This window comes from Lissotriton helveticus, chromosome 9 (genome assembly GCF_964261635.1).
Source record: "Lissotriton helveticus chromosome 9, aLisHel1.1, whole genome shotgun sequence".
NCBI classification, from domain to species: Eukaryota; Metazoa; Chordata; class Amphibia; order Caudata; family Salamandridae; genus Lissotriton; species Lissotriton helveticus.
The window spans coordinates 572,470,633-572,482,922 of record NC_136070.1 but is presented as its reverse complement, the minus strand read 5'-3'; the positions used below and the strand labels follow the sequence as shown (position 1 = coordinate 572,482,922).

Genomic DNA, 12,290 nt, shown 5'->3' with positions numbered 1-12,290 from the left:
TTGTAAATCATTATTTGCAAGACAGTCAATCAAATTTTGAATTTTGTGACAAATGTGGCTGGCCGTAATAGGATTCGAATTTTTTATTCCACTATCTAGAAAATTGCAAATCGATTCCAATTTGTGAGTTTCATTTTTGTGCTGAGGAAAAATATTCCACACGAGGAAACCCTTAAAGGTGCCCAACTCAAAGGGAGCCCTGCGAGTTCCTCAGAGTTATGGAAAACTTGAATACCAAACCAGGAAAAACACAGACACTGGTGTGCACTTTGGAAATCAAAAACCTATTTCGATCCCACAAGCCACCATTTTAGATGCCTACTTTGACCCCCAGTTTTTGGATAATTTGTGATTATGAATTGCAACTTTGTGCTGTGGAAAAACATCCTCAGGCAAAAGGAGGCAGTGTAATAACCTTAGGGCACAGGTTGTAGGGACCTAAAGGCGTGGAAAACTTAAGGCTGATAAAAATAGGTTAGATTTAGGGCCTGTCCACATGCCAGTCCCTGTTCATAACCCCCATGCACAGTCGAATGACATGCGCAGTAGAGGGTGGCTGCTGGAAGAGATTTGGGCGCAGGGTCCTGTGCTGATCCCTTTTCAGCAGTGCACAGCAGAAAGACTTGCTCTGAGGGGATTAGCTGAGTGCAGGGTATTAGGTGCAGAACCTGGGCAAAGGGCCTGGTTGGTGAGCAGCTGTGTGCCTAACCCTTGCTGGGCACCAAAGGCCAGGCCAGTGGGAGCTGGAAAACAAGAATAATAAAAAAATGGAAGGTTGGCTAACGGCAGAAAGTTGCGTAGAGGGCCGGGCAACAGACCAGATCCAGCAACCAACCCTTGCTGTGCACAGCCAAACTCTGTGCACAGCTAGTGTTGGCTGCTGGTAGAGTGTTGGTTACAAAGTCTGGGTGCAGGGCCTGGCCACAGGCCAGACCTTACATTCAGACCCACTGCAAGCAAAGGCATTGCCAGAGGGAGTTGGAAAAACCATGGTCATATATAAAAAATATAGAAACTCACTGAAAAGAACCTAGTTAAAAACTGATTTTTGGATTCTGGCTCAAACCTAAAATCCACTGAAATTCACCTGTTAATTTATGCGACGCATCCAAGGGACACCATACCTCATGACGCCCACCATGCACAAAACACCCATTTGCAAATTGCTCTGGAAAAAGATAATCAACCAAGAGTTAAACATGTCAGCCATCATGAGTTATGGGTTGCGTTGTGTGTCGTGTGCATCACCAGCTACTACAAACTGCTGATACATTCTTAGACATGAGCAACTTCCTTGATGACCTGTCATCTTGGTATATTGTGGTCCAGTTATTCCAGCTCATAACCGAAGAGCCCGCAGTATTGGAGAGACTCATCAGCAACTACTCACCCAAGAACCCATGTGACTTGGGTCTCCCTGAGAGCCCCTACACTTCCCAATATCACCTTTCTATGAAAGCATAGAGGGAAAAAAGATGGTAAAGTGAAAGTAGCTCCTATAGGATAGGTATAGATCCACCCTCAGAAGCAAAATGTAGGTTCTGTCTAATCCCATTTGCCCCAGAGCCCTCAGCGGGGGGGCTGGTTCTTATCATTACAACATACGCCTAACCCTTACTCACCATGTTATACTGCGTGTCAGCACTCCAGAGATATGGGCAGCTTCCAGCGCAGAAATTAGCTTTGTAGCCTCGCGGCTCATAAATCCACTTCCAGTTCAGATCCTTTCGGAAATCGATGTAGAGGGAGCGCAGGCAGCACCCCTGGTCTGTGCTCCTGCAAGGAGATAAAGATTGGTAGGTTAGAGAAAACCTGTGGCATACCCTGGATAAGCTTCTGTATATGTTCTGAGAGGAGCAAGGCATGACTGCCATCAAGGCTAGGATCTACTGAAGACAATATCACTTACTAAGGGAAACTAAAAAGAATACTGTTCAGGGAGTCGCTAGGCATCACTGCAGACAATATCTCCCACTGTGTGCAGTCTGGAGCAATGGGACAAGATCCTGTATTGAGTGCAGCTCGGCCTGAATGCAGAGACTATGCCTTATTGAATGTAGCAAATAGATATCTTGCTGGCCTGATGTTTTTCTTTAGCTTACCTGAATGTTGACCTAAAGCCTTACCCAGTGTAACTCTCCTCTGACACCATGTTTCATTTAGTACGCCAAGGCCTCACCAAAGATACCATCTGTTTTGAATCCAGGGTTGCCTACCTGCTCACACATCTGTCATATCAAGTGCACATAGACCTGCCTAGAGATATTATCTCGCACTGAGGGAAGCTATATATGATTTTAACATAATTTCTCTTACCAGTCAAGCTATATATGATTTTAACATAATTTCTCTTACCAGTCAGCTAGACATGACTACAGAAGCTATGCTAATTACAAAGGAAAGCTGGGGATGGCATGGCCAAGATGGCGGCCAATTAGGGGCGTTCCAGCTCAGCTCTGCAACCCGACTGCACTAAAATATGACCAGGATGAGCATCTGCATGGGCCGAACGCTGCAACCACCGGGGACAGGCTTGTGGGAAACATCAGTCTCCCTTAAACCACCGAGGGAGTGAGGATTGAGTTATATTCAGCCTCTTCCCTTGCGGCCAAGACAAACTGCAAAATGGCACCTGCCACGGACCGACAGCTACCGAGCCGCCCTTAGCTGTTGGGTGGCGGCCGCCAACCAGGGAGGAGCCCCCTACATACGAACTTGGGGGACTAGAGGTGGTCTCTGCCCAGCTAGGGTGTCCAGTTGGATACAGGGCTGCTTGCCTTGTCGCCTTGGGCCTGCTCGGTGGTGGATGTTCGCTGTGGCGGCAGAGTTTGGCAATCCGGCAGACACCTGACACTGAGTCCTCCAGCAGGCCCTGGTGTGGCATTCCAGCTGATCTGCACATCTTCTTCTCCCCACAGACCCTGGACAGTATGGGCCTGAGACCCCACCGTGCACCCTGCCCTGAACTCTGCTCCAACCGCTGGGCCATCCCTGCCACTGGGGGTGATCAAGGAGAAGAAATAGGAGGGCTTCGACACGTGCTGATTTGAAGGGGACTGTTTAGAAAGGCCTCTGCCTGTGAGTGGGGGTTCCATAAAACCATTGCCACTACTTAATTCTTGCACATTGAACTTGGCCCAGGCTTGTCAAACAAGGAAGTGCCTGTCCACTCCTGAGCTACAAAGGTCCCACTATAGTGGACTGTACTGGGAACAGCCGAAACTGGCAGTGCAAGCCCTTTGTTTCTTTAACACTATTGGGTAGGGACAACCCGATCCTGGAGGCAGAAACATTTGCTCTTCCATATAGCCTCTCTGCGCAGCCGCCACCCTCTCCCCACAATTTCCGCACATAGGTAAAAAAAGACACCTCACCGAAGGACATGCTGCTTAAAGCACACTTAAAAAATTAAGACCAGCAGGGAGAAAGACCACTTGTGTAGTGGTTGGGCCCCTAGGCGCAGCCCACGGAATATGATCCGGCAGATGTGGAAGGCCCTCTCACCAGCTCTTACAAGGCAGAGCTGTTTGGCGGGCTCTGAGAGGGCATCACTCGGGAGCGAGGTTGTTACGAAACTCAAGAAGGTGAAACATGACATGGCAGAGCGTGGCTCATGAATGCAATCCCTTGAACAAAGTGACAGTGCCAAAGAGGAAGAACAGGATGTTTTTCCGGCAAACTAATGGAGCTACTAACATGTAATGCAGATCTACAGCTTAATCTTGAGGTTCTGGAAAATTGATCCCACCATTCTAACATCAGGATCATCGGTGTTCCTCTCCAGTCGAACTCTGGAGACCTGGAGGGTTAAGTACGCCGACTCTTCTGCCACATACTGCCTGACAAGGACATCATCCTTGGCTGCACACACAGGGCAGGCTGACCGACCTCGACTGCCGGAAAACTCAGAAGATACTTACATGCTTCAATTATTTCCACCAGAAGGAAGCTCTTATGGCCGGAATCCGAAAAGAAGGCCACATCCTATTTGAAGGCGTGAAGGTATGGCTGCATCAGGACTTATTACCTAGAACACTCAAGAGGCATTGTGCTCTCAAAGCTGCCACCATCTTTCTGCACATCAAGGGGGCTAAATACAAATTGGGCCACCCATTTCGTCTCATCTTTTTATGGAACAGCAAAACTCACGTAATTTGCACTATGGAGGAGGCTTGCTCGATCCTGGGACTGGACCCCCTTGGGGAGACAGAACATACTGTTCGACTTGGAGACCGACTCACACTATGCTTAGGCAGCAGGAAGCATCAGCGCACCTTGGAGTGGAGTGCCCATAAACAACAGTGGATGAAAGCTTACGGTAACGATCAACAGTGCTCCATCAACTACAATACATCGATGCCACCTAGTAATAAGCCCACTCGGGTACCACTACAGTAGCCCCTGCTCAAGAGGGCACCTGTAATAAGAGCACCTGAATGTGTCCCCACTCCATTGACATAGTGACTCTTGCACACCTAGGGCCTTAGACTAATTTTCATGATAAGTAGTGCTGGGATGGAGGAGGGAGCCTATCCCACCTAACCTGACTGAATATGGTGGCCGCCACCACGACTCACAATCACATAGAGTTCTTTGCTCCTATGGTGGGAGCAGTGTTATTCCCAGTTGCACCCCTAGTTAGACCCTCACCCAGGGCAATGCAACTACTAATGAACAGTGGTATAATGCTTAGGTATATTGGCGCCACTCAGGAGAATAACACATGTATTTGTTCATAAAACCACTTATTTGGAAGAGGGCGCTGTAAGGTAAGGAGAACCACAGACCTCCCCAACATAGCGGCCAAAGCCAATAAAATATACAAAGAAATCCTCAGCACACGTCATAGGTGTATCAACAATTCGTTAAATGCACAATAAGTACAAATTATACACAAGTTATTTCAATTCTTATTTTCTTTCTTTATTCTTTTGGTCTTGCTTCAGACAGCCAACACGTGTTTCATCGCTTACAAAGGGAAATTGTTCTGTGACTTTCTCAAGGCTATGTCCTTTTTGATAAAGATCTTTCTTTTGTGGTGATATTTCCAACCCACAAAGGGATTCAGTATCATGCGCGACGTCCAAAAGGCAGTCCATGCATCTGAGGGATCCTATTTTGTCCCCAAATCTTGAGCTTGTGAGTCTGACGGTCTTGTCCCAAACGTCGCTCTCCATGTACTCAAGCTACACGGAGAGCGACATATGGGACGAGACCGTCAGACTCACGAGCTCAAGATTTGGGGACAAAATAGGATCCCTCAGATGCATGGACTGCCTTATTGACATCGCGCAAGATACTGAATCCCTTTGTGGATTGGAAATATCGCCACAAAAGAAAGGTTTTTATCAAAAAGGACATAGGCTTGGGAAAGTCGCGGGGCGATTTCCCTCACTCAGGGCACTATACCTTGATCAACAGCTCCACTTACACTTAGGAAACATGGGATCCTTCTGTACAGCATCCATACCTGGCCCCACCTTGCACCCTCTTACTGCTGGCACCACCCGGTACATATGGTTAAGGTCCTGAGCTTCAACCTTTGCAAGCTCAATGCACCCGTGAAATGATTTCCACTTTTCTTCCTACTTAGAGACTGTGACTGTGACATATGTTCATTGGAAGAGACGCTACTCCTGAAGAAGGATATGGCGAGGATGAAGTCCTGCTGGTTTGTTAGGCAATTCTTCTCATCCGGGCCTGCTAAACGAGTTGGAGTGGCAATTGTGTGGGCCACCAAATTTCAAGGGCATGTTCTGCATACCTAAGCGGAACAGTCTGGGAGACTTCTTTCCTTACACATATCATTACACCACCATACCTTCACTATAGCCCCAATTTATACTCCTAATGACCTTCAGGAGCTATTTAACCCGAATGCTCTGGGCCTGGTCACCACATCCCCCAACACAGACATCATAATAGAGGGAGACTTCAATCTAGTCCCTAATGCCACACTAGACAGATCAGCCCAGAAGGTGGGACAAACCAGCGATTTCCCACTAGACGGCCTATGCTGGTGCGTGAGGTGGGTCTCTCTAATGCTTGGAGGTTACAACATCCAACTACTAGGGATTAGGAATTTTATTCTGCATTCCACCAGATGAACGCCTGTATAGATTACTTTCTTCCCACTCCACATATATCGTCGCCTATCATGCAGGCAAAGATGGGCGTCATGGCTGTCTCTGACCACTCTTCCATTACAATTACTTATTATACTCTGGGACTCCCCTCAAGGCACAGACCTTGGTGGCTTAGCGACTCACTCCTGATGCATGATTCCACTATTAAAGAAGTTAGGGAGGGGATCAGCAGTGTTTTGCAGATGAATGACACAGCAACTCACCTGTAGCCCTGCTCTGAGGCATGCTAAAGGCTGTATCAGAGGAACCGTGATAGCCATCTACACACGACTGAATAGAATTAGAAAGATCAAGCACGTCTCCTTGGAGGAACATGTCTGTACTTCTTTAACTGGCCATTAGCAGTCTGGGACCCACCGGGTGCAGAGACAATTGACCCTGGCTCACAAGCAACTTAAGGCCTTAGACACTTAGAGAGCAGAATATGCCCTCCTCCTCTTGATGCAAAAATACTACATGGGAGGAAATAAAGCAGGACGACTCCTGGCTAATAAACTCTGGGCTCACATCACAGAGGTAGGGTGTCAGGGATCCGCCTACTAACAGGGCATAGGGTACACAAGGATGAAGAGATCGCCCACGCGTTCAAGCATTTCAGGGCAGATCTCTACATCGTGGATACAGTGAATCCCAATGACACAGATGCCTACGTAGGTGCCGTCCATATAACACACCTCCCGGCACCTGAGGTGTAATCCCTGGAAGATGTTATTCACCAGTAGAAAGTCCTTTCAGCCATTACCTGATCGGATGCCTTCACACCCAACTTTTACAAAGATTTTACTGCTCAATTCGCCTCTCTCCTCACTCGTCTATTCAACTCCCTCTGGGACACCAGGGCCTTCCCCGACTCCATACAAGAGATAGGGATAATTGTTTTTCCCAAACCCGGGAAGGACCCGACAAAATGCTCCCCCTACTGCCTCATCTTCCTCTTAAGTAGTGGCGCTAAACTTTTCACGGGCATCCTTGGGGCACACCTCAACCCACTCATGTGGTAGGCCTGGACCATGAGGGATTAATACCGGAGCGGGGCTGCAGCGATAACACTAAATGACTGCTCCACCTTATAGATAAGGCTCACCTCTCCTGAACCCCAGTGCTCCTCATGTTGAAAAGGTGTTTGGCCATGAGTGCTCAACAAAATAGGACTGGGACTTCACTTTAAGCGGTGGGTGATGTGTAGCTACAAGGACCTCAAAGCCTGAGTAAGTGTCAATGGTCTAATATCCCAAGCCTTCCCCATCACTAGGGGCGTACGTCAGGGCTGCCCTCTTTCCCCACTCTTGTTTACCCTCTATATGGAGCCTTTGGCGGACAGGATTCGAGGGTCCAACCAGATTAAGTAAATTACTTTAGGCCAAGAACATAAGATAATACTGTATGTGGATGATGTCATGATTGCACTCACACAACCCTTTTCCTCCTTGCCCATCACACTCAGTGAGTTAGTGTTTTGGCTCTGATGCAGACTTTTAAGTTAACATTCAAAAGTCACAGGCCCGAGCGCCAGTTCCCATTCCCATGGGCGGATTCCTGGGTCCCTTACCTAAGGCTTAAAATATGCTCCACACTGGGGAGAACAGTGGAGCGTAACTACACAGAGCTTTTGGACACAGCCTGCTCCACCCTGCGCTCTTGGGTGGGCAAAGGCCTCTCCTGGTTAAGATGCAGTGTAGCTGTTAAAATGACTCTCCTCCCTAAGATACTGTATACCATGCAAACACTACCCCTGCAACCATACCCGCACCTGGTCAACAAACTGCAGAAACTGATTAAAACCGTTGTTTGGGCAGCTAATAAAATGTGCATGGCCCATAAGAGGGCCTTCCTATCATTAGCGAAAAGCTGGCTCAGAATACCTCACCTCATCCATTATTACCTAGCAGCACAACTGCGCTACATAGTAGAGTGAACACTGGTGCTTCATGGACCAAAGCATAGCTGGGATACACATTTGGAAAATTCCGTGGCTCGTAAAACAGCATCACACACCTGAAGATTATATCGCACTCGTCACCCCTGCCACAGTAGAAGTATGGAACAGAGTTAAGATACCTATGAGCCTATCATCCCACATTACCCCTTGTACACAAATCACAGGCAACGCAGAGTTTCTGCCTGCAGAAGCCAGTCCTGCAGCCCAAGCCTTGAAGACAGCTAATTGTAAGAGGTGCGGAGACTTTTTCGATCACAGAGGCCATATGGACTTTCTGCAGCTTCAAAGGAATTATGGGCTACCTGCCGTGGAAATCTGGCATTATACAGTTATGAAACACTGGAGTTCCGAGCCCTCGAATTGATCCATGAAAAGTAGACTCCTTCCGAAATCTGAAACATGGCTGATTGCCAGAGGCAACAACAAAGGCCTCCTCTCCAACATTTATGCCTTTCTTAATAAACCCATGCACCCTACCAAGAAGCCAGCCCAGAGGAGATGGGAAGCAGAGCTGGAGCACATGTTTACACCTAAAGAATGGGCCGACATATTACATAGAACATACACCTCATCCCGCAGTGCAAAGGGGTAAGAAGCATTACTTAAAGTTCCACACTATAGGTACTATACCCGTGTAACGGTGACTAGGTGGAGGATCAGTAGTTCAGATGCTTGCTGGCGCCACTGTGGCCAGGTGGCTACCCTGACACATCTCCTTTAGCACTGCCCCAAACTTAAAAGATACTGGGAGGAGGTATTCAAAGAAATCAATGAGATCTTCACCACAGACATCTAAGCCTTGCCCAGCAATGTCCTTTTATAGCTGCCGAACGCATTAACATATCCACTACACTCCAACAAGGAGAAGGCCATTACGATGGCACTTTGTACTGCAAAGCAAGCCGTCACCTCTAAATGGAGCACCAACTCTGTACTGGACCACACAGACTTTTGGCATCAACTGTGGGAAATTATTGGGACGAAGAAAACCACAAAACACAGGGCACATGCATCTAATTTCTAGCATGGGAATTCCATGAGCATGCATGACCACAATACCTTAGCATCCTACGAGTTACACAGAGTACTTGTGCTGGGGATCCGGTTAGCAGAGACAGCTAGATTGGATAAGGATTTATTGTGATTCCCCAACAACAACAACAACACCAAAAACAGTGCTTCAGTCCTGTATGGGGCCGAACTTTGGGGGTTTAGTAATCTAGCGGCACTGACGAATTCTCAAAATAAGTTCATGAGGGGAATAATCGGCCTCCCTCAATCTACGCCACTACTGCCCCTCTACTGTGATCTGGGAATCCAGCGCATAGAGGATGTGGCACGTTACAGACCTGTGGCCTACTGGAGGAGAATATGGGTTACCCCTGAGCTCTCCCAGTACGCTCAGGCTTTTCTTGAGGTTAGGGATGCCGATAGTGCAATAGATGCAAAATCCCATGGCTGAAAGAGGCTAAGGCAACCTACAACGCAATGGGTCTAAACTCCCTGTGGCTAAACCCTGCAGATAATGTTTTTCCACCTAAAAAGCACTTTAAGGAGTTATACTGGAATATGGTCTCCATGAAACGTTTTAGGATACTAACCAGTCCTTCTCTATCAAGAGATTTCTTGGAGATCAAACATGATAATGTCTATGAAGGGTACTGGGATTTCATTACGCTTTCTGGTGATAGGAAACGGTACCACCAATTCAGGGTGTGTACACTCCCAGTCAATTCATTTACCGGTAAATGACGCGCCAAGTCAAGCACAAAATGTCCATTTTGTCCGACAAAGCCGGAAACTATAGCAAATATTCTATTCATATGCCTCGTGTACAAACATCCGAGGCGAACATGGTTGAAGCCTATTTGCCTGTTGAAGGACATCAAAACTGGCAAAGAGGCGCTAAGGATACTAAAAACAGATTGCACGGAACCTATAGCAATTGCTGTTGCTAAATTTTTACACTGGGTGTGGGCAATCAGTGCACATAAGCTAAGCTTGATATAAAGGTTTTTTATGTAATTATTAACCTACTCACATCAATTCTGTGGTACTTATTGTATTATGGGCTGGGATTCTCTACGTTTTTTTTAATAGTTTTTTATCTTGCTTTTTAGTCTAAATTATTGTGTATATGGATGGAGTAACCTGTTGATTCACGTTCCTACTGTGTCAGTTTTGCTATCCCTATGAGAATGGAATGCTTAATATTTTTAATGCACTGTCTTTTATGATATGTGTATCGAAATAAAGACGTTTTGAATTGAATTGAATTGATTCCCCATTCAGCTTCACTGAGCCCTATGTGGAAAATGTCAAAGGTGCTGGAGCACATTCTCTCCCAGTCTACTCCCCTCAAGAACCACCCTCTTTTCCATGCTGCTCTTCCCTAGCCCATTCCCCTGCATCCCCATCCCCTAGTTAGTTGTTATTTAACACTGAGCCTCACCGTCTATTGATTGTAGGTGGGAGTATGTGTCCAATGTTTAAAACATTTTTATAAAATAGATTTGAACCATCAAGGGAAAATTAGAACTACCTAGCAGTCCAGGGCATCCCTGACGTACAGGAGCTAGGCCTGCTTGCTTACACAATCGCTTAATGATTGTTCAGTACTTGATGACTGACACTGCCATATTGTGCGTAGCTAAGTCTCACTGCAGACACCATACCGTCTGAGACTTAAGTTTACAGCTGACCACATGCCTAATTCATTACAGCTAGGCCTGCTTAATAAGTCCCATCCCTTACTTTGTGCAGGTGGGGGTCTCCACAGCTCGCTTCTTCCTCCGGTTGTTCTGCAGGGTTTCCATGCGGTTGGGCGGCAGCAGCGTAAGGATCAAATGCGGAGTCTTGGAGCTGTACTCTGGCTTCCATTTATTTTTCGGCAAGTCCTTCATAATATCAACATCAATTCCTGCAATAATACAGGGGGGGTGATAATGAGTAGACTCCTACTGTTCACTACTGCAACACCCAACAAACTTAAAGAAGAATATATCAGTTTATTCAAATTGATTTTTTTCAGCCACATACAGTATATCCCTCCAATTATCAACAACCTAATGAAGACCCGTTTGTAATAATCCTAGAGCTGAAACATCCTTCTCCAACACTTCCAGTGCAATAACCCCCTTCTGAGATAATCCTGTAGTGTAATATCCTTTTCTGATAACCCTGAGCAGAAATATTCTTCTCTAACAGTCTGTGAAGGGGCAGCCAACAGGTGGGATTAGAGAGGTAGTCAATTCATACAGGCCCAAGCAAAGTGCTAGTCTCCTATTAGGAACTGACCATAGTAACCAAACTCTGCCTCCTGCCACACCTAGAAAACATCTCAGGCTCTTACTACTCATCAAAATCACAGGGTGATTAGGTAAACTGCATCTAACTAATAGCACTGAAGTGAAACTAGTGGGTAGCATGGTAACCTGCCCTCCGGGAGTTGCAGAATATTTGACCTTGCTCTATCCTTTTCTTGTTCAACATGAAATAAAGGATTATTGACAGTAATGTGATGAGATTGGCATACAGAATATGCTTAAAATATTATTGGAGGACATTTTCTTTTCGTAAAGCCCTGAAAACATGACTGCTTAGGAACTTATCTTCCACTCTGCTGTGATCTGACAACCTATGATGACTGTTCTAGCACTGCGAGCCCTTCGAATAGCGATGTGCTCTATAAGAACTCTAGACTAGACTAGACTAGATGGCAAAAGCCAATTTTGAAAATTCGCACAAACCTAATCTTTACCTTGGGATCAAATTCGATTGCCATTTACAATGGAAATTTAATAATCAATTTAAAAACAGAGTGAGATGGGATAGGGAGGATCTATAACATTTAAGGACAAATGTGATTGAATCCCTTTGATTTCCCTAGTTATGTCCTAAATTGATTCCATGGTTCTACATTGTGAGGAAACTGGTGCGAATGGGGTAGTTTTACTTGCAATTTACTGAAAGAGTGATATTGTAAACGACCATTTCCGTGAATAAATACAACTCCAATTTGAGCTCTTTGACAGGAAATGGGTCTTACTTCCTTGGAAAAAAAGGCAAAGGACTATACCGGGTGTAAATTTGGAACAAGGTACCGAAATATGGGGAAATTGATTTTAACAAGCATTGGCAAAGCCAATAGGTTGCGTTTATGCACAGCTATTATATGAGGTTTTGCCAACGCATTTTAACCACGT

General features: G+C 46.2%; 1 protein-coding gene across 2 annotated transcripts in view; it reads right to left on the bottom strand.

The window, feature by feature from the left end:
* The window catches only part of LOC144781594 (transforming growth factor beta-2 proprotein-like), a 139,242-nt gene that overhangs the window by 23,099 nt on the left and 103,853 nt on the right, over positions 1-12,290 (bottom strand). For both annotated transcript variants that reach the window (XM_078660509.1, XM_078660510.1), the window contains 2 exons: positions 10,840-11,005; positions 1,623-1,776 (listed from right to left, as the gene is read on the bottom strand). In XM_078660509.1, the coding sequence (XP_078516635.1) occupies positions 1,623-1,776; positions 10,840-11,005 (320 nt within the window). The remainder of the gene's footprint in view (positions 1-1,622; positions 1,777-10,839; positions 11,006-12,290) is intronic.